Below are 22,916 nucleotides of genomic sequence, written 5' to 3'. Positions count from 1 at the left end.
AGTTCAACAATTTATTATAAGAGATTCACAATCGCAAAGCTCAAGCTCTCAAATAACATGACAGTTGGGTAATTTCATCGGTTCAACTACACTTTAGGAAGTAACATCCGCGCAAAAGCATAAACTGTACAGCGGGCTGGCGACCTCTAGTGGAAACAAACTTAAGCATGCTTACTGTTGCGGCAGGGTGACCACTGACCACTTCGCTGAATTCCATTCCATTCCACGCCCGTGTGAACGCTGATATCATACATTTATACAGTGCTGATATCTCAAATCTGACCACGACAAGGGATAACATGGGGAACAGTTGGATATAACGATTGTATCTATGAAAGCCATGGAGTTGTCGGCAAAACAAATTATGTAATACCCTCTGGTATCGCCCTCATGCAGAAAACAAATCCCCAAACAGTGATTATTCACACGTTAAACTTTTTGAACAAATAAGTCCAGTTTTTATTGTTTGTGGTATATGTTAATGCAGCAGTGGCCTGAAACATTGATAAATAAAAACACTGACAAAAAAGTGTAATCTATTTTTCTTCGGGTAAGGACCTCGTATTATCCTGGAGACATTTTGAAGAAACACTAAACAAATCATCCCCATCATCATCACCAGTCCACACATTTCGATATTCCTCGACCCATGTCCATACGCGATAGAATTATCCTCTTTTATTAAAAAAGATGACTCATCCCGGAGACTGTTCTAGGACCCGCAGCGGACCCCCTCAGGAGTAACTAGACGTTTTGCTTCCCACGTCATCCTCCTGCGAACCCATACTCTGGAAAGGGGACAAGCAGAGTTCTGGGGTTAGGGTCAGTTTGGGGGGTTAGGGTCAGAGGTTAGGGTTCAGCTCCATGTGCCGTCTTTGACTCCTTGGGTGGGTGCATTTCAACAGGTTGGCAGTTTGATAGGAAAGATGTGTGTATGGGTGACAAGACAGAAGATAGAGGAAACTCTAGGGTGTTGGAATTTGTATCTTAGTCTTTTTCCATTTTTTTTCTAAACTGGTAGTTGGTTTATGCTATACTGGTGTATGTTAGATATTAATGCTCTCTCCACCATGTATTCTTGTTTGAAGGTTTTTTATTTGTTAAGTTTTGTTAGAATTTGTTGTTGTCCTCATAGGATGCGTTCGCTCTAAAACCCTAAAATGGTTAGGGTGGATGGGTGGGTGGATGCATGAATATTAAGTATGAGAGGGGTGAATTTAGAACTAAAATCGGACAATAACAATGACAATGCAGTTTACCAACTTTTTACCCACTTTTTGGACAAACTGTGGATTTACTGTGATTTCTTGATCCATCGACTTTAGCTTCTCATCCAGCTCTATGCACTTCAGCATCTGGGGAGGAAATAGCCATCATGTCTCGTTCCCAGCAGCGAAGTCATTTACATTAGATTACATTGATTTAAAAGGGATGAGGAAACTGAGTCTCTTTACCTCTTGGTCGATTTTGTGAAGCATTGCCGGGTTGTTATATTTTTCAGGGTTGTCGTGGAAGCAAACCATGCCATCCTTCTGGTTAATGCTGGCATAGATCTCCCCGTCTTCAATCTTCATGCAAGGGAACCCAAGGAAGACACATTGATTAGATACAACAAAGAGTAGCTCTCTCAAGCTCCTGACAAACACAATTATTAGTGACAGGCAGTATTTTGTGATATTCTCCTATATGATATAACATTTACTGATCTACAATAGTAAACTATAGGAAGATCAATTATTATTACTAGTAGTACTCCTCTAAGGACTACTAGTAGTAGACAGTACCTAACCTGATTTATATACTGTAAAAAGCATTGCTTGTTTAGTGTATGAAGAGTGTTTATACCCTTCAGGTGCTATTGCAATAAAATTATGTCAATTCGTACGAGATGTGTAGTAAATGTGTGTTACATTAGTGCTCTACTCACCATGTGCAGGACGTATTTCTCTGCCTCCTGGGGACCTGACAGCTGCACTCGACTCGCCATGTCTTGCAAGGACAGCGTCAGGAAGGTCTGCGGTTACCAGATAGAAGAACCCCAAAGAATGCTGCTTATTTTTTTGGTTTCAAATTCACAAGTACATTAAGAAGAATGTAGCCAGGAGACCATCCTGCACACATGACCTCAAATTCTCAGATTACTCATGTCAGTCTTGAACTCTAGGCGCCCACAGAATAACAAAACATGTGACACCATCAAGGTGTGCTGTAACGAAAGGTGAAAACATATTACCGAGAAACTCTTCTAGTACATACTTTTGTTCTTGTTCAATAGTTCAATGAATCGAGTCCATTTCTGCAATAACTGCACTAATGGCTGGGAGAGACGCCATTACTGTTTTGCCAGCGGTGGCCTGCCAGAGTCCCTGCCTGATTGGCCCCCGATTTCATCATTATTTCTGGATATCGATGTAGACGGCAAGAGGTCCAGACCGATTTGCATAGCGAAACTGAAGTCAACCTCACGTGGTCAGGATGGTCTCCAGGCTAAGACATATGTGGGCACAAAAACAAAATCCCAGGAGTTCAATAACAATACAAACACCTTTGTAAGCCTCTGGATGTTCTTCTTGTAGACGGAGGAGAGGCACTGTTTGACCAGACCCGTGTTGTTGTCTCTGGTGAACGTCTCGCCGTGCTTGCTGACCAGGTTCCGCAGCTCTGCGGGGTTGTTGGAGGCGTAGACCTGGGCCAGCTCGTGGTACGCGTTGCTCAGAGGCTAGGACACAGAGGGCAGGGAGGCTTTAGGCGATCCACAGGAAATAAAGCACATGTTGTCCACCTTTGATTGGTCAGGTTATTTGAATTTCTTTTTTTCCAGTATAATTTCAAAACCCATTTTTGTTCATGTCCAATTTTGTTCTTGAGTTAGTTGTGATTTATGAACATGTATTCCTGTCTATAGTGGACATCCAACCCAACAACAGAAGGGATAAGGATGAGAAAGACAGATCCTTTATCTGGCAACATTTTTCAACTGGCTGGCTACAAAGAAATTGAGAACACACCGATTGTGAACGTCCCAGGGGCGCCTCGGCTCCCAGCGGCCTCCGTTGGGACTTATTATATTAAACACAACGAGACCTAGAATCAAACCTTCCGACCTGCGTCGTCTTTCTACAACACAATGTTTCTGCTCTGCAACCCACTTTATATTTTAAGGGCTGTGTGGATCTGAAACCCCCTTACTTCCTCCACACAGTACCTCCAAAACAGAGTGGAATTTCAGTCAACAAAGATCAGCTTTGGTTGACTAAAGCCCTTATATGTTCACATAGTCCCAATGACACAACATGTAGTTTTATAAACATATAAAAAAACATCTAAATCATGCAATAACTGAAAAAACAACTAAATAAATAAATCAAAATGATGAATCCGTCTATTCTTCGTCCATCCACCCGTGCACACCTTGATGAACCGGCCGACGATCTGAGAGGTGTATTTGGGGAGCTGCTGTACTTTCCCATGCAGGATGAGGGAGACCAGGATGTACTTCTTGTAAGCCTCCAGCATGATGTGGCTGACAGCCATGGCGGGAGTGGTAATCGCCTGGATGGGGGGTGGGCGAGAGTCGCAACACGGATGAGACAATGAAACACTACAAGGACATAATGTGTGTGCTAAAAACAACAATTAGGGTCGTGGGAGTTACAGCAAATGATTTTGTGTCTGCAACTTAAAAAAGCCTTGTGGTGGCTGGACCTAAACATTCTGTACATAATTAACATGCCATTGTTTTGCATGACTTTCTTTTAAGAGCAGAGTTGAAACTCTGCTGCTTGTTTATATTCTTCTGAATGAGGAAAAGTAGCCACGGCTATGTTAGCAAAGTTGACTCTGTTGCAGCGTGCGTTTGTTCCGCCGCAGTCTACAGAAATAAGGTTTTGGGATAAAAGGTTACAGGCAGATATATAGAGTGAACGTCCAAAAGAGATGGGTACCTGTTCATAAAAATACAGTGCTCTTTCAAAGTTTTTCAGCCCTGTGTAGATCATGCCACCGTAGTAGTAGTAACATAGAAAGTGCTTTGCGTCGTAGGCCCCGTTCTCCTTGCAGATGTCCATCATGTCCAGCTCCAGGAAGGGGAGCACAGGCTTGAAACACTTTGCCAACAAGCACAGCTTCAGAGAGACACATAGATAGGGAATATGTTAGCATTTTAATAGTCCAACATATCACACTTGAGATTCATAGCATAAGTCTCCATGGCCGACGAGCTGAGATCTAGGTGAACACAGGCTGAAATCATCAACATTTATTTATTTTCTCGCACACGACTGTATGCATGTATATAAACACAAACGCATCTCAGAGGTCCTTAGAAACATTTGATCATAGAAACATTTGTGCCATTTAGTTTGTGAAAGGACACAAAAATAGGCATAAAAAACAATTTCAGTTCTTCCAAGTAGACCATTAAGATGAACTTAAAAAATATAAACATAATAGGAGCAGAATAAAAAGAGGACCAATGCATAATAAAAAATATCATAGAGGCATTAAACACAGTGTTGTCAACCTACCTGGCACAGGTCAGCGTGGACGGAGGTAAGTTGGTTTGTGTTCATCTGCATTTTGTCTATTGCCTGTTTTAGGACTACCACGCCCCTCAGCGGCTGTGAGGAAGAGGAGGACACAACTTGTTCTTAGAGAGGCTTCAAGTGATTGATGATGACTACAACATGCAGAGACTACCAAGAGCTGGGCTGTAGTCCACTTAGAAATGTGTGACGTTTTAAGGTAGAAGGAAGAGAAGGCAAAATGTCTGGCTGAAATAACCCTCCCTAGAGTAAAGCCGGAGGATTTTAACAGAAACGTGCGACAATCTCCAGATTTCATAGTCTGTAAAACGTCATACAGCCATCACTTGAGTCAGTCTGGAGCCTGACTATTTTAAAAGAAGCACAAATGTTCTTCTTTACCAACAACAACTTTAAAATAAATAAAGGATAACTTAACTTAAAACAAATGCTACTATGTCAAACTAATTTGTTAGGTTGAATTATGTAGATTAACAAATACAATAGATGGCAAAAGGTATGCAATATTCATGTATGCAGTATGTATAGAAAAGCTGTCTATTATGTAAAGATATATTGGTTCTGTAACCACACATAGGCTCTCCATTAGTCCATGCAGGCTTACCTGTTTCCGTTCTACTAGGGCATTTGTTAACTGGTGGCAAAGACCAGCAACTGGAAGAGAAGAATCAAAGGGAGAATAAATCTAAGTAATTCAACATAACTGGCAACACCAGCAAATGAATGATGGGCTTTTTTTTACAATGAGCAACAACTTCCCAGAGAGATTCTACTATAATTATAATAACCGTAGTTACAGGGGTAACAACACAACTTCAACATAAGCAAAGGTATTTCAGAAACACTATTTGACCTTGGTTACCTCTGAGGTCAGGTTAGGTGAGTGCCCTGTCTCAAACTGACTAACCTTACATTTTAATGAAGGGCAGGTATTTACCAGTATTAATACAGTGAGTGACTCTGTGGATACATGTTAACAGGATTATGTTTATGAATCAATAATTACAGTACTGCTTCGCCACAACATAGGGCTGTGGTGAAGGTAGTTCCTTTTACAAGAGAAACATTCAATTTAGGGTTGTGAAACTGTTGTGGCATGGGGTTTTGATTCCCAGCCAAAAAGTCCCTCGGTATGATCCCATTATGTCCCGAATCCAGTATGCTTCAAAAACACTCACACAAGTGTTTTGAAGTTCCTAAATCAGTCTGCTGCGTGCAAAAATACCTAATAGTGACATTATGTAAATTGTACTCCTCTAAATTGACAGGAAAGGCTGTCGTGGTCTCCTAACTTTCATTCTACATCAGCGCTTGTATAGCATCTAGCTGGACAATTGAGCTTTTACCTCTGACGGTGACATATTCACAGTTCTGGGAACAGGTTTGGACATTGAATGCCAATTTTCCCATATGACTGTGAAAAAGTACGATCTTATCTCTTATGGGTAAGTGACCTACAAGTGTCTGTTGCATATCTGACGTGCTCTCCGTTGCAGGTGCTGATGAAGAGCTGAACTTGGGAGAAGAGCGTCTCAAAATCAGGGATGTTTGGCATGGAGAACTTCACAAATCTAGAGAAGCAAGTCAAGAAAACACAAACATTATAAAGGATGAAATGTCACTGGCCAGCATCCAAAAAGAAGAAAGAATGGTTAAAAGGCAAAAAGGGTACAAGTTATCTGCAAATAGACATCTATGTCATATGATATACATTGACATCAAATCAAACAAAATTTGGCTAGACACAACAGCTGTATTCACATGACACGAAAGGATAGTTTAATGGATCCCCCAGTCTATCTGTAGCATGACAACATAATTTAAAACACATTGTACGGTGCTCAACTTTTAAGTCTGCTTTAAGTTGATAGGGCGTATTTACGTTTTGATGCGACCATGTAGTAATGTGTGTAGCTTTTATTTATTTGAATGGGACCTACGTCAAAGATACATTTATTTTGCACTGCCTCGAGACAATGATTCCCGATCCATCCCCTATGTATCCAATACATCAAATAATTCCAAATGCAAAACGAATGCGAGCAAGTCAGATATTGATAAAAGTATCTCTTAACTCACAGCACAGCCAGCACTCCCAGGGAGTGGTCCTGGATGTCCAAGGCCCCCAGCACCGTGTCCAGGTGGGACAGGTTCTTGGCCAGTAGCTCCCCGCTCTTGTTGATCAACTCGCATAGTTGAGTCATCTGGCCTAGAGGGCAAAATAAGAAAGACAGTTTTGAATCAAAACAAGTCATTGTCAAAGTACAAAGTTACTACGACGTGGTGCTTTTATTAAAATACATACTCTTCACTAGTATGATTACATTTGTAGAATCCCAATAACAGAATGTCATTGTAGACCGTTCGAGCCCTTTGCATTTAACGTCCAGCAATTACTTTATTATAGAGAGCATTTTTCGTTTAACAAAAAATGTTTAAAAACTTATCGATGAATAAATCCTGACTGAATAATTTTGGCACTGCCTTATAGCAGACTACCGTCATAAAATCGCACGGTCAGGGCTACTGTCAAGGCCTTGAACACATTAGCGAAACATACAGGTTGACGGAAGAGACTTCAGTCCAATTATATCACTTGATCTGTCCTTTCAGCCAATCACGTCCGACCATGGCGGGACTACCAGTACACAGTCCCTGGAAATATTATTTACAATCAATAACAAAAAGTGCGATTTTAAGCTATTATCAACTTAGCTGTGGGGTTTTAACGTATCTCGTGCGCGCAGGTACAAAAACGTATCAACTCGAGCTACTTTGGTGAAGTCTTGTTGCATGCAAAGGTTATTTACGATATGTGTTTACATGATAAAGCAAAAGAAGGATCTGTCCAGCTATCGAAAAGGCATTGGTTAGCATATGCGCGCTAGCTAGCTGAGAGTTGAGGCTGACATGGAAAACTCGTATCAGTTTAGTTCACTGTACCTTGAGCAGACAGCTGCCGCACATTGTTCACAAACTGCTCCAAAGCTGAAGCCATTATTTCATCAGTCCAAAATGGAGGTAATACGCACTGCTTTTCATTCAAACGTCAGAAATAACTCCGTCCGGACTGAGGCAGGGTGGCACACAGCCGCCACTGATGAATGATATATCGCGAGATTGTCGAAAGAGAACAAGATACAACGAGAGTTACCAATCAACAGTAGGATTCTTAAAGAGAATATTTTATTTTGTGCGGTTCTCTACATTATCATAATCAATCCGAACAAATTTCTAATAAAATCTATTGTAAAGAATACAAATTATATGTTTGACATACAGCGTGCAAATGGGATATTTCCCCAGACGTAAATACAAATAAAAAACACCAGAAGTGACGAAGGAGTGGTGGGATTCCAAAGATAGTGTACGACCGAGATGATCAGCCTGCCCCGGATGTATTTTCAGACCCGGCGATGGTTGAGGTCTCGAAAGGGTAAATTATCTTGTTTAGCTACAACGTCTTCACTTCAACCGGATTGTTCAATTTGTTCTTATGTGGAGTTCCCTTTATCCGGCTCTGGTTGTACTACGTAATATACTATCCAGTCGCATTGTAGCACACGTGTACATGGTTAGTTAAATCTGAGCAATGGAATTGCACTAGAGTTATACAATTTTGTTTTACTTTTTTTTCTTAGAAGCGAAGTCTATGCCCAATGTGAAATGTGGCAAAGCCTTCTTGACCTGCAGCTCAATAACCTGCTAGCCTCCCAGCGAGCGGGGGGACCACAACAGCCCTACGTCCAGAAAGTAGTATTGGTACTAGGCTGTGTGGAATGCCACCACAAATAATAACGCAATCCAGACATTTTGTTCATCTTGCACCACAATTGTGGTGCAATACTGTTTTGCATCCAGCCTTGCATCCCAGTCAGAGGGTTTACTGGTTTGGTAAATTGCTGGATACCGAAGGAGAAAACTGTGCACAACAATGCCAGCTCTTCTCCTCACTGTACAGCGGATAGCGCTTGGCAGGCGGACGCTGTCACTCCTTAGCAATAATCCGTTCAAGTGGATTTCCGCAAACATGTCGTCGAGCTCATCTGGTGGTAAGAGATTGCGCGTTCTTGTTGACATGGATGGGGTGTTGGCGGACTTCGAGGGGGGCTTCCTGAAGAAGTACCGCACCAAGTACCCCGACGAGCCCTACATCACGTTAGAGGACCGACGGGGCTTTTGGGTTTCGTCGCAATACGGACAACTGAGGAGCGACCTATGTGTAAGTCACCATGACAGCCCCTTACTGGTTAAACCTAAATACAATTGGAGATGTTGTAAATTGGCTTTTCTAATGTCAAGAAGTATTGTGTCAAATGTTAGTCCATGCGATCAAATGCACTATTTATAGGCCTACTTACAATATTCATATACTCATGTATGTATTCGAGCACATTCGGTTACTTCCACTGAAGGTCCATAGTACACTTGTGGTTAATAAGAATGTGTTTTATAGGAGAAGGCCATTAGTATCTGGGAGTCCAAGGACTTCTTCATAGAGCTGGACCCGCTGCCTGGTGGGCTGGAGGCTGTCAAGGAGATGGCCAAGATGGAGAAGTAGGTCACATGCGCAGCTATATATGTACAGTATTATATTCATTATTATGTTAAGACTTTCCTCCAAAGTAGCATGCACACAATGGTAGGGATAGTGTTGTAGATGCATGCTATAAATAGGCAGTATAGGAGCTGGGCTGCTTGCCTAAATAGTTGCCAATACAGTTGAGTAGACTGTGGACATTGGGGTTTGAACCAAGAACCTTTCGGCTTGGATTCAACACCCTAGAAGGTAACATTCCAAGTCAACATGTCGTAAAAGATTGGCTTCAACTACGAATATGTCTAACAAAGTTATTCAAAATGTGAACATAAATGTTGATATTACAAAGTGAGTAAAAGCAGTTTACATATAGTTTTAGTTTTCTTTGTGTGGGGATGGTATCCGGTCAGGCTTGGGGGGGTATGGTCATTCTTAAGAAAGGGACAAGGGGGGGGGGAAAACAGCCCCTGTAGGGCAGGACTGCTGGAGTCCCATGTGGCCTTTGACACTGCTATGCATTCCACCCTGTAAACCGCCTATACAGTCTATGACCCCTCCCTACTGACACATAGATTGTTGCTTTCTGATCCTGTGACGTTTTACTCAAAACAAGCCAGAATTGTTTTGCCTCCATTTATTTTTGTGTTGGTATATTCTTCAAGCACCTTTCCGTGCCAGGTTTGAGTTCATTTCAGGTCCTCATGATGACCTCAAATAAGGTTGTTATAGCTTTCTATCTATATAGGCTTTGATATTTATTAAAAAATATATATATCCTTATCCTATCACTATTGGTATACACCTTAGACACATTTTTTTGTCAATTCCGGCAGGAATCTTTTAGGATTGTCTATGAAAGAAATTACACTGCTGACATTGTTGTCGACAACAATAATGATAATACTTTTAATAATATATTTAATTTTAATAATGAATCTTGTTTGCTCCCATTTTTCTCCCCAGCACAGATGTCTTTCTATGCACCAGTCCCATTAAACATTACCATCACTGCCCATACGAGAAGGTAAGCTCTAAGAATAATGTCACTAAAGTTTCAATACCTACAACCCTTAAAATATATCTAATTTATAGGTTGTTGAGTAGCTAGGTAGGTTACTGCTGTAACAAATTATTTAGAAAAAAACATTCATCCATAAACATATAAATGTGGTGTGTGTCCCCGTCCGTCCCATCCAGTACGCGTGGGTGGAGAAGAATTTAGGCCCAGACTTTCTGGAGCACGTCATCCTTACCACAGACAAAACTGTTGTGGCCGCAGATCTGCTGATAGACGACAGGCCAGACATCGTTGGTGAGTGTGTATATTGTCAATACGCATGTACATATTTGCATTTACATTTCTACCACTCTCTCACTTATCTCATGCAGGGTTAATAATGTACTAAAGGTTAGTGTTGGTAAGGTACTAAAGGTAAGGGTTGGTAAGGCCCTAACGGTTATTGTTAGTAAGGTACTAAAGGTTAGTAAGGTACTAAAGGTTAGGGTTAGGGTGTGTTTGAGATTTTGTGTGTTCCAACATTTTACCCTGGCACGCCCCCTTTTAACCTGTCCCACTCGGGTTTCTGTGAGGCTAGTGAATTCATTGAGGTTGACTGTACAACTCGACAAACAAGATGGCTGTGCCAATAATGAGATGTAATTTCTTTGTATTTGTGCCACATTGGTCGTTTTAATGTCAATTTCAAATGCTCTTACACACTTGATTACATTGCTGCTTTAATTGTACAATGTAAAGTTTTGTTTTTGTTTTTGAGCTGGTTTGCTGGGGGGGGGGGGTCTGTGGAGGGTCTGTCGGTCTGTGGGGGATCTGTCGTTGGGCTGCGAGACAAAAGAAGGACCATTTGGGGTTGGAAACAGAGGTCTGGCAGGGAGGAGGATGAGAACAGGATGAAGCTGAATGCACAAATGGATCATCTCCTCATGATTCATGGGCGGATAAAGACAGATGTTTGGCAGGGAGGGTGATTAATTGCAGGATGAAGGTGAGCCATATTTACAGTCTGGCTATTAATACACTCCTCAATGCCTTCCTGCTCCCAACAGGTGTGGAGGCGGGGCCGGTGTGGGAACACGTCCTGTTCACCGCCTGCCACAACAAGCACCAGGCCCTGAGCCCCAACCAGCGCCGCCTTCTCTCCTGGGCGGACGACTGGAAAGCAATCCTGGACAGCAAGAGGCAGTGAGGAGGTAGCACTAGTACTAGTAGCTAACCCTTACCCTATCCCAGATAGCAAGAGGCCGTGAGGCGCTAGCACTATTACTAGTAGCTAACCCTTACCCTATCCCAGACAGCAAGAGGCCGTGAGGCGCTAGCACCAGTACTAGTAGCTAACCCTTACCCTATCCCAGACAGCAAGAGGCCGTGAGGCGCTAGCACCAGTACTAGTAGCTAACCCTTACCCTATCCCAGACAGCAAGAGGCAGTGAGGCGCTAGCACCAGTACTAGTAGCTAACCCTAACCCTATCCCAGACAGCAAGAGGCCGTGAGGCGCTAGCACCAGTACTAGTAGCTATCCCTAACCCTATCCCAGACAGCAAGAGGCCGTGAGGCGCTAGCACCAGTTCTCCACCACATGTCAATCCTCCACCACAAGGTGAAGCAAAAACAATGAAGGACAGATTGATGTGATGGCAATACAATACTTGAACCGGCATGGTCAAAAGTGTTTCAATGCAAGGATCAAATTGTCAGAATGTATTTTACTTATTTTAATGCATTTGTTGAGGGCATGCACGTTTTGCCAAGATAAAGCCATTTGATAAATTCCATACAAAACAAAATAAATATTTAATATCCCAGCACACACTCACACTCTAGCATCACATATTCTACATGAGTAAATAGTAAACAGAGGTTTGGACAGAATTATGGACATAACCATATGTATGTATGTACGTATGTGTCTCCTTTTAAGATGATTAACCTACCTTCTGGGACTAGCCTAATATGTTTGTTGCAAGGTTATCAACTCAAATTACTTATTCCAGTATCACAGTTTAATTTGTGTGTGCACTCAACTTTTTATCTTCTTTTATTATTGGTTTTGCTTTGAAATATGAATCTTTACGAATGGACCTATAATGCATGTCGGCACCTTTTTTAGTGTTTTTTGATTTTAATGTAAATCTTTCAAAACATATTTTTTAGGGGCATATTTTCAGGGTCACATACTGTAATTGTTCAGCTGCTAAACTGATAGAATGTGCTAGACCCTGGTATTTATTTTGTTTCACTTGGTTCTGTAAAGAGTAAAAGCTGTGTTCTATGTTACAACTGTTGCAACAATGCTCCTCATCACGTAATAATCTGTTTTCCATTCAATCCTCTTGGTTTTCCTATTGCGATCTAGGTATCGCACATGTCACACTGTAATGTACATCAAAGCAGGGTTAGGGTTACTCACACCATACCATTTAGGTAACAAATGCCCGTTGGTGTGTGTGTGTAGTTCCATGTGATTTGTTTCCATCGTTGTTTGAAGGTTCCCGTGCGGCCGAACCAGGGCCTGCTTGCATCAACCACTGCTGATGCCTATTGGTCACTGCTGCCTATGTGTTTTAACCTTTAATTTTTATTTGACATACAATGAATGTCTCCTGTTTTTTGGTGCTAAGAACAACCAAATGCGCAATATCCTTCCCTGTGACACACAGTGAGAGCTTCTTGATGTTCGGGTAGGACCATCACAACCATGGAAACAGGTCAATAAAGTGGTCTTCATTCATTCAACTTCTGCTCTTCGTTTTTTTGTATGCAATTCTAGAGTAAGACTTTTTCTGAAATATCAAACAATGCAACTTGGGTTAGTTCTTACTGCAACTAACCCACAAATGTTCATAAACAATCGTTTATCAAGGGTATTAATGTGGGGGTCGCTGTTGCTTTTCTTTAAGCAGTTTAAACTATTCTATTCAAAAAAAGACTATTAATCCACAGAAGGGAAACTGGAAGCCACCACATACATACAAAATGTAAAATATTTAAATCAAGATAACAAAGTAGCAGTCGAAAACCGTGCTTATTATAAAATCCTGACTGCTGCTGGTGCAAAACGAAAGTTCTGAATCTCTGACAAGCAGATGACATAACAGGCCTCCTGTTAACGTTGGTCTTTATGAGTCACTAAAACCCATAGGCCAAGGATTATCAACCTCATACCTATTCTCTGCTCAGTGATCACTTGCTTTTTTTTATATTTTTACTCTGTCCTTTTGAACATCTTTTGGCTTCGGGGTGCGGTAGGCGTGACCCTCCTAAACGCTAGCGAGTAGGTGTGTTGTGTGTTCACCTACCAAGCTCGTTAGGCCAAGCCAATCAGAGTCAGAGTGGGATACGTTTTGAGCCTCTCATAAGAGCCCGGGAGTTGCAGCACAGGACAGTTTGTAATGAACTTTTAGAAATATTTTAAAAACTCACTAAAGACGATTCAATATTCCGATTGCATATCATCAGCAACCTGAATAAAATGTGCATGTGCATTAAAGCGAGCAAGTGGATTATCCACACTAAATTCGTATATTTTGGGAACGTTAAGAGGTAATGCTAGGGTACTTTTTTTGGCCTCCTTTTTCAAATGGTAATGCATTGTGCAATTGGAAATGAAATGTTCATTTGGGGTCAGGGTTTCATCGGAAAATAAGAATTTCCGTCTTTGGTTATGTGCTACGACGGATATTCTTCATTTAGACAGGTAACATTCCCTCTACTGTCGCCTTACATTTCCTGACATTGCTTTTACTATTTATGTTATATTTATTGTATTCTTCTAATGATACACTTAGGTGTGCTATGTATCTATCATATCCCATCAGCTGTAGGCTGCTTCTCATCCAGTTACTTGCTGTCGAGCTTCGGGCGTTCATGTCTATAGCGCATCCTAGACCGGAGCGCGCTCACCAGCCCCGCGGTGAGTCCATCCCTGAACTACTGCTGTTCTCTTGGGCAACAGCCTCCTTATTGCTTAGCAACACCATGCACGGCAAAACTTCTCCACGTGTCCTTTCGAGAGAACACTACCCTATTAGACTAATAGTAGAGCGTACATAAAATAGCACGTAAGATCGGAGTGATGCAGTTGATGCATTTTCTTCCTTTCAAACCACACACCTGTATTTATACGGCTAATATAACTGTCCATGTTTCCCATACAATAATGTAAAGCTGCTTAAGCTCAATATGGCCACCAGAGGTCAGAGTATACCAAATTACCAGTAGAAAAAAAGGAAGGCCTCTACCTGTACTGTACATGTCATCACGGCATACTGCTGTGAAATTGCATGAAAGATATCTTGCTTAAAATGTTATTAATCAGATCCCACAGTGAGGCATAGTTAAGTTAAGGAGCCTAGAATTCAGCATCATAACATTTAATGGTCTACAACAATGTGTTGCAGCAGACAACACATATAGTATTTTTAAAAAACGTCATCCCTGACCTTCTCAATTTCTATTTCTCTCCGGAGACTTCATTATCTCAGTGTTAATGGTCTTCAATATGACATTTGATGGATACTCAGTGCATTCAACATGCATTTTGCACAATTAAATAGACCTAATACAGTTTAGTTCTAAACAATGGTTCCAGGTGCTTTTATTATACCTATTTTTGTATCCAATGTATACATTGAAAGCAGTCATTCAAGAGTCATTCAATAACATCTTTACATTATAATGAATTGTCTAACCAGGGATTGAAGTTCCTAATTGATATATCAAACAAATAAATAGTCTGCACAATACATTTTTGCAGCCTATTCTTCTGCCTATGCTTTTACATATATTACTCTGTTAAATGATATTTATACTTATCTGCAATCTACTACATAGTCTCAATGATCAGACTTTTGAATACATTTGTACTTGAGATTACCTGTTCTATTGCACAGTAACAACGTATGTTATTATTTTGTGTAACTTTTACAAGCAGACAGCTCTCAGCTTTGCAACTAAAGGTTGGGTAGGCAATTTATTTGAAAAGTGTTCTTGCATTATTTGTTGAAATCTGTTTAAATCCTAACACTAGTCAATCGAATGCTGCAAAACATAGACAAAAATCTGGTTATGTTACTGTCGCAGGCCTGTTAAAAGCCCATAAGGATGGCCTCCCTGTCAGCCTACCTACCTACCCAGCTGACAGCACCCACTGTGCCCGTGCACTCAGATAGCAAGCTAGCATGTGTTTCGGGGGGGAGGGAATTTCTCCGGGTGGATCAAAATCCATCTAACTGACAGTTTGTTCCTAAGTTGCCAACGCTAGCTTTAAAAGTTACCTGGTCTGTTTGGGTCAAAGCCGCATCTGCTTTACACACGTGCGTGTGACTTTGCTCCTATGACGAATGTGACCACAAAATATAACAGTCCCCTGCTGCTGCTGCCTGAGCAGCAGGCCCCGATGACCCATTTTCCCCCCAAAGTGACGTCGCCTTCATGGCATGAACTGGATTACGGCATATAGGGATCCATGGCCGAGGCATGTGTGGTGTAAATATAGATATAGCAGCGTTCACCTGACATGAGTGTCCCAATGACAATGATATATACGCTGCTCGGCACCCAGAAAGAACATGAGAAGCGATCCATCATGTCCATACTTTAAACCCTCCACTGGAAAGCCCTCTGTGTCCATTATTCAGGGGACTCTCAGAGAGACCCCGGGGTTAAAGCACGGGGGAAGAAACCCAGGGGACATGGAACAGGGGGATGGAGGTGAAGGGGGTGGAAGACGGAGGCAGCGTTGAGATTTCCGTCTTTCTTTATTTATTTGTGATAAGGTAATTAGATGCTAGTAAATAAGGAGATCCATCATCTCGTCTTACCTGGCGCTGGTCGGCTCGCGTGCCGATTGGGCGAACGTCACCGACCAGCATAAACCTGAACCGCCATTAAATAAAGATCCCAATGGTTTGTTTTCCCTTTCACTGCAATCCGAACACACGAGATAAGACATGTTGCTGTTTCTTATTTGGCCCGACTGGAGGTGAAGAAGCCTGTCCATGCTTTTGTGGTTCACTATTTACTATGTAGACATTGAGCAGATGTTTGTATTCAAAACGTCTTAGGTTGTATTCTGATGTATCAGTAGATCATTACAGAGCTGGTTGTTGGGTGCTACAGGTAGACTGAGGAGGGGGGGGGGTCCAAGCCAGTGTCTTTATGGCTGGGAGTCAAACACTGACACTACCCTGTTTAAACTACATTATAATTTCAGAATACACACAATGCATCATATCTGCTTTTACTCAACCACAACATATATACGACATTATGGCATTATGTCCTACACTATAGCCATAACACTTAACCGATAACCAGAACTTGACCAATGGCTACCTAAATGTACAACGTGTTACAGCTGTTGTCTTTTATAAAAGATGATAACAGTGTTATCCGGTATTGTCTCTCTTAAGAGCTAGCTAATAAGAAGGGGTTAACAGAGAGAGAACCCCCTTCCTTCGTGTGGTATTAAGCATGGAGTGACACAATATGAAATTAAAATTCAGATAAAGCTCGCACTGCTCTCCCGTGACTAAGATTTTAATTACAATATCTCACTGCAGGAGACAATTTTCTTATGTTCAGCTTTCCCTCTCTCTCTCTCTCTCTCTCTCTCTCTCTCTCTCTCTCTCTCTTTCTCTCTCTCGCCCTCTCCCTCTCCCTCTCTCTCTCTCTCTCTCTCTCTCTCTCTCTCTCTCTCTCTCTCTCTCTTCTCTCTCTTGCCCTCTCCCTCTCCCTCTCTCTCTCTCTCTCTCTCCCGCTCTCTTGTCCTCCTGACATTTCCATTTGTTTGTTATTGGTTTAATATGATGTGTATGTTGAAACTATGTGTGTGTGTGTGTGTGTGTGTGTGTGTGTGTGTGTGTGTGTGTGTGTGTGTGTGTGTGCGTGTGTGTGTATGTATGCAACCTTCTGTGTTTAACAGACAACATGCTGCAGCCATAACACATGAACAGTAATGATTTTGAATAATCATCGTCTGCTAACAGGCTAGCTGCTACGTATCCCAGGGAAGAAGAAGAACGCTTTCAAGATTCAAAGATTCAAAGGTTTTTATTTGTCAAATACTCATACAGGATGTGCAGTGATATGTTTGTGTGACATACTCTGTGTTTTCTGTGCTTAAAAAAAATAAAAGTACAATAGAATAAAAATATGTATTTTAACACGCGCTGTACCCAACCCCCAGGTCCAGGGTCACAGGGAGAGCTGCGGCCCGCGGTAACTCGAAGAAGAAGCCTTCATCAAATATTTAGCCGGCCCCTTGTCATGCCCAAGGTATGTAAACAAGCATATTATCTGTGAGATTGAAACGCGATCCACGGAGCTCCGCCTGGCAACAGTGAAAGCCTAGACATCAGGTGTGGTGTGAAGGGCCTCCAAGATCTGCCGATTCATTATCAAATTAATTTCCATAGTTAATCAGCCACCAGCCCCTGCCTGGTTTATTTCCGAAGAGTCCGGCTAGCCAAAAGGTCCCGGGTTCGATCCCCAATGTCCGCCCGCGGTCTACCTGTAGGCATGGTTGAGCCAGATGACCAACCCCCCCTCCCTATGACCTATGATGTATATTCGAATATACTACAATAGAGGAGAAAAGCATACACTTTTTTGAGGCCCATTTGTGTTGTTGTTTTATTTTTCAGTAAGCACAGCCCAGGTCTGGCGGCTAAATAAACCGACACGTGTGACGTAACTCCCCAAAAAAGACGGACGAGCGAGAAAAGAGCAGAATAAAGCCCCCGGCGTGGCTGCGCTGCACTGTGTTTACCCCGCCCCCGCCGCCGATGGTGTTTCGAGAACACCCGGCAGGCGCTGGGAGACGTGGCCCGGTGGTTGTGGTGGCAGCCGCCCCTCCTCGCCTCTCCTTATTCCCTTACTTACCTTTCATCCCTCATTGTGTCGGTTCTGCCGCACATCAGGGGCAGCCGGCACGTGCTGCGTGCAGAAGCATGCGGCCCACTCAACACACACATGCACACACATACACACACGCGAGCACGCAGAGATAACTACGCTACACTTTACCCCCCCCCCCCCATGGCTTAATTGCGGTAGATACAGGGATGGAGGTTGGATGGAAAAGTCATTAAGCGGGAGGGATGAATAATGAAGGAGGGATTTGCTGGTGTTGTGCGGGCTTGGTTTACATCTTCCTCGCTGCGAGGGTTGTACGTGAGGAGGGGTAGGAGGAGGTGGAGGAGGTGGAGGAGGAGAGAGAGCGCAAGCGGGAGGCCAGAGACGGCCTGGTCGCTGCTTCCTGATGAAAGTGAGGAGGAGCCCTTGGCCCGACGGCGCTTTCATCAGGCGAGAAACGGAAAACGGCGAGCGCTGCCAGAGACGAAGCCGCTGGTCGTGCAACGCTACGGCAGGCTCTGGCCGTCACAACACGACGGTTCCTCTATGTGGGCCGGAAGGAACGAACAATGCCGGAGAACAGCTTAATAAAATGCCATACAGGAGGGGGAACAGCTTAATGCGATGCCATACAGGAGGGGGAACAGCTTAATGCGATGCCATACAGGAGGGGGAACAGCTTAATGTGATGCCATACAGGCGTTGAGATTCCGCTTATGATACACAGGACAGAGGAGAGGAAGACGTTTTTTAATAATCATTATTTGTACAAAATGGTGTCAAAACGGCAACAATAGCGGCACCTCCAGCTATTTCACCACTTCACGGGTCTTTTGTACCAGTAACGATAATAATATCATGTAGTCAGGTATCTTGAAGGAGGAGAGGCACTGTGACGGGGCTTTCCAGTGAAAGTGACGGAGGGATCAGCCCGGCCGGAGGTGGCAGAGGGTACCCGGTCTCGAGTGACCCGGGCCGGTCAGTCACCGCTGAAACTGGAGCGGGAGTCTCCCTCGGCCCGAGGTCACCCTGGTCGGCTCCGTGGTGCTCCATCGCGCTCACCTGAAATACCATATCGTACCCGTCCAGAGAACGGATCGTCTCGTTAGGGTAGGCTAGACTCCCAAGTCGACAGGTGCTTTGTTCGATTCCCGAGCGTCCCTGACCCTGGGCGAGAGGACGGAACACACCTGCACCATGTTAATTGATCGAGAACACACTGGCGTTGCTTTGGATGAAATGAATATAGTCAATGTTACTTGCATGAATGTATATGTGGCTTTAGGGAAAGGGACTTGGAGCTGGGGACACATGTCTGCTAAATGCATTTCTCTCTTGTGAACGTGCTGTGTCCTCACACATGGGGAAAACATATGCCACACACATGGGTAAGACACACAGGCATACACGCATTAACACAAACGAACAGATGCATGCTCTACATCAGGCTGTATGTATGTCTCTCTATTTACCCAATACACACTCACATCCACACACACACGGACACACACGGACACACACACACACAAACACAGCCACACACACACACTCACTCTTTATACATATCGCTATTTACCTTACACACACAGACACACACACAAACACACTTACACACACAAACACAGAAACACGCACACACTCGGGCACAGGCACACTCACACACTCACTCTTACTACATCTCTCTATTTACCTGACAGACACAGATGCACACACAAACACAAACATACACACACACACAAACAAACACACACACACATACAGGCACGCACAGAGTCGCACAAGGGTGGGTCGTGCGTAGGTCCTCTGCTCTGGCTCGTCCAATCAGCCATGTTTCCACCGACATAGCGAAGCAAGCAGAGTGTCAATGAGCTACTGGAAGTGAAAATTAATAATCACAGGTTTAGAGGCGTGATTTTCTTTGGGGCCTTAACACAGGCCCTGTATCAAGCGAGACAATCAAACGATGTAAACGTCTATTTTTAGCAGGTGTGTTTGTGATAAAATGCTGTCGGAGGAATTAACCACAAGATTAGAGCAAGATGTAAATCTAAAGTCAACGGATCAGAAAACAGGGTTTAGGAAAGTGCTACAAACGATTCATTGATGGAGCTACACACATTTATGAATGACAAGCGAAAGCAGAACAACGTTGACCCTTTCAAATTTAAGATGTCATATCACGGTATGGTTTCCGTGAAGTCGTATGGGGAGGTCGGTATGCCCCATCTCGGAGCGTGTTCCCTTGCTAGCCCTCGCCGATGATGGTCCGTGTGTTTTTGACACCGTTGGTGTTAAAACACATGATGGATGAGTCATGGTTTTTTTGAAAAAACACACTGTGGCTCGCGTTGCCCACTCGTTGGACAATGGAGGATGAGCTGCTCGAGTTTGTACTACACTGCAAGGCTGTAGTAGGTAGGCAGGTTCGCACAAAGTAAAAAAAATCACATAAGTACGTGTGAGTCTGTTACCCGCTGAGTCATTTTGACGCTTTTATAGAAATATACTTGCAGCGAACACAGAAACAGGGGATTAGGAAGTAGGGATGGGGATGGAGATATAATATCGAAGTCTTTGGTTTAGCACTCCCATCCTATGATAAGAGACCAGCCCCTTAATGGCATTAACACAGAGAGAGGGGCAGAGAGAAAATATACAAAGAGAGATAGGGATAGTTAGACAGAGAGCGAGAGATAGGCCTATAAGTGTAAGTACTGTACTATGCAGAGAAGTCAAAAAATGCAAAACTTGCAAACTCCCTGAAATGCATTTTTTACTCTAATTGAAATTCATGAGGGGCGCTGTATTGGAGAGCTAATCCAGTGGTAGCATAGCGACGCATCAGGGACCGGGGTCTGGGCTGAGCCACTGGAAATGTTCCGGGGACAGGGGCCATGGGAAGAGGAGCGGCTGGTGATTGGTTTACATTCTGATTACACAGTCCTGAGATAACGAGAGGGAGAGAGAGAGAGAGAGAGAGAGAGAGAGAGAGAGAGAGAGAGAGAGAGAGAGAGAGAGAGAGAGAGAGAGAGAGAGAGAGAGAGAGAGAGAGAGACAGAGACAGAGAGAGCGAGAGAGACGGACAGAGAGAGAGAGAGAGAGCCAGCAGCCCAGTGTGAGTCGGAAGGAAGACAAATTAATTACCGCACTGAATTACTGTCATGACTTAATCTGATCAAGGCAACAATCTTTCTTTTCTTTTTTTGCCTTGGTGGCAGTTGCTGATCCCATATTGACTAATCAGATTACATTACACAAGGGGGCCAAACAAAGCATGGCCATGAGGGACCTTTCTCCACACTAACATCAACACTACCTCATCATTATTGTGCTACTCCATTAGACTCAATTATATTATCAGACAATAATAAAGTACAAAACGCATTGCATAATGCATCAGTTCCTGTCTGGCAACACTGTTTCCTGCTGGTGAACCAGTTCACTGACACTCAACAGACTTCCTGGCCTCCTGTGATGGTGATAGTGACGTCATTCAGGCAGAGACAACTCAAATGGCAGAGTTTAGTTCATTGGTAGTGCACAGTAAGTGGCTTTCAAACAGCAATGGAAACCATGGCCTATGCGTGGCCACGGGGTGCCCGGGCTGACCTATATACTAAGAATATCGCTGTCCGGTCCTTACTGGTGAGGAGAGGGAGTTTACAGAGACAGAGTGTGAGGACGTAGAGTAGCATTAGCGGTGTGAGCCAAAACACAATGTACTGTCTGCTCTGTACACACCACGACAAACTGCTTCTTTATCCCTTTATCTCCTGTGTCTAATCACGTTTCTTAGGGCTTCTTGATTATTCACCGCCTTACTTAAAGGGGATGTAATGACCCTGGCACTTACTCACACACGTCTTTCAGAAATCACATTATGGGATGTTTCGGTTATCAGCACAAACCTTAACAGACTGTAACTCGCGGGTTGATCCGAATCTCTTCGGAAGGGTACTCAGCAGAAGTGCTGAGGTAGTTTTTCTTATTCATTTTAAAAAGCACCACTGTTTTCCCCCTATCCCCCCTCCGGGATGCGGACCCAGTCACACCCACACCCCTGCCATCACAAGGGGACACTCACGACATTCATACACGCTCAAAGGAGGCCACATGGTGATAAGTGATGGCGGTTGATTCCCTAGCCGTTCGGCTTTGCCACGAGAGTAGTATCGCAAAGTGAATCCAATAGACACCATGAGATGTTTTCACACGTGGCTCAGCCCCTCAAAATAGCAAAACGCTAACACGTTGTTCGCTGGCGCTAATATTAGCTTTTTGGCTAAGAAGAGCTAACCTTTTTTGCTCTTGACAAATCCCCACAGCTGGGAATACTGTTATAAATACTCAATTGTTTCTCTCTGCAGAGGCTCTGACTTTATTGCGGATAAGTTAAATCCCTCAAAGTCAGACAGCAAGGAACATACAGGGGCCAGCGAGGATGATTTTACCGCACAACTCCAGTCTCTTTCCCGCCTAGCATTTGCATAGTATACATCTGAGAGGCCACAAAGTGTAGGTAATTATGCAACCTCTTAAAGGTTACCTGGTTCAAAAAAACCACGAGAAGGGTGCACAGGCACCTGCGTCCTCTCAGCCTCTCAACCTCTGGGGACGGTCTGTTCTAGTGTACCCAGGATTACCAACGCTGAAGCCATAATTGCCCCCTGCCAGACTGCTGGTATTCTGTGTGTGTGTTTGTGTGTGTGTGCGTGTGTGTGTGTGTATGTGTGTGTGTGTGTGTGTGTGTGTGTGTGTGTGTATGCGTGGGTGTGTGGGTGTGTGTGGGTGCGTGAGTGTGGATGCATGGGTGTGTGAGGGTGTTAGGGTCTTTTTGTGTATTTGAGTGTGTTCATGTGTGTGTGTGTGTGTGTGTGTGTGTGTGTGTGTGTGTGTGTGTGTGTGTGTGTGTGTGTTCATGTGTCATATCTACAATGTGTGTTTGTATGGTATGTGAGT

The 22,916-nt window shown here is 43.4% G+C and overlaps 2 protein-coding genes across 2 annotated transcripts; one reads left to right on the top strand and one right to left on the bottom strand.

Annotated features, from left to right (window-relative positions):
* Positions 1 to 53: 53 nt before the first annotated feature.
* cops3 (COP9 signalosome subunit 3) lies at positions 54 to 7,728 on the bottom strand. The gene is made up of 12 exons (XM_079757403.1): positions 7,488 to 7,728; positions 6,624 to 6,753; positions 6,003 to 6,115; positions 5,149 to 5,198; positions 4,527 to 4,619; positions 3,945 to 4,124; positions 3,412 to 3,552; positions 2,546 to 2,719; positions 1,928 to 2,014; positions 1,455 to 1,568; positions 1,275 to 1,355; positions 54 to 788 (listed from the first exon to the last, which is right to left on the bottom strand). Exons 1-12 carry the CDS (start codon positions 7,540 to 7,542, stop codon positions 735 to 737), a joined length of 1,272 nt encoding a protein of 423 aa, XP_079613529.1. The 5' UTR covers positions 7,543 to 7,728; the 3' UTR covers positions 54 to 734.
* A 267-nt stretch (positions 7,729 to 7,995) lies between these two features.
* On the top strand, positions 7,996 to 12,836 carry nt5m (5',3'-nucleotidase, mitochondrial). Its single transcript, XM_079756562.1, has 5 exons — positions 7,996 to 8,766; positions 9,001 to 9,101; positions 10,048 to 10,108; positions 10,282 to 10,396; positions 11,149 to 12,836. The coding sequence occupies exons 1-5, from the start codon at positions 8,479 to 8,481 to the stop codon at positions 11,286 to 11,288; spliced, it is 705 nt and encodes a 234-aa protein (XP_079612688.1). The 5' UTR covers positions 7,996 to 8,478; the 3' UTR covers positions 11,289 to 12,836.
* The last annotated feature ends 10,080 nt before the right edge of the window (positions 12,837 to 22,916 follow it).

The sequence above is a fragment of the Pollachius pollachius genome (genome assembly GCF_949987615.1).
Source record: "Pollachius pollachius genome assembly, chromosome: 19".
Taxonomy (NCBI): domain Eukaryota; kingdom Metazoa; phylum Chordata; class Actinopteri; order Gadiformes; family Gadidae; genus Pollachius; species Pollachius pollachius.
This window is presented reverse-complemented; position numbering and strand designations above follow the sequence as displayed.

What these genes read in the sequence shown, in the direction of transcription:
- cops3 (XM_079757403.1), bottom strand. Translation starts at nt 7,542, where the DNA reads ATGGCTTCAGCTTTGGAGCAGTTTGTGAACAATGTGCGGCAGCTGTCT. An exon ending in GCGGCAGCTGTCTGCTCAAG is followed by an intron (nt 6,754 to 7,487) that starts GTACAGTGAACT and finishes TTTGCCCTCTAG; the next exon opens with GCCAGATGACTCAACTATGC. An exon ending in TCGTCGGCCGGTTCATCAAG is followed by an intron (nt 2,720 to 3,411) that starts GTGTGCACGGGT and finishes TCTGTGTCCTAG; the next exon opens with CCTCTGAGCAACGCGTACCA.
- nt5m (XM_079756562.1), top strand. Translation starts at nt 8,479, where the DNA reads ATGCCAGCTCTTCTCCTCACTGTACAGCGGATAGCGCTTGGCAGGCGG. An exon ending in GAGATGGCCAAGATGGAGAA is followed by an intron (nt 9,102 to 10,047) that starts GTAGGTCACATG and finishes TTTTCTCCCCAG; the next exon opens with CACAGATGTCTTTCTATGCA. An exon ending in ATCACTGCCCATACGAGAAG is followed by an intron (nt 10,109 to 10,281) that starts GTAAGCTCTAAG and finishes CGTCCCATCCAG; the next exon opens with TACGCGTGGGTGGAGAAGAA.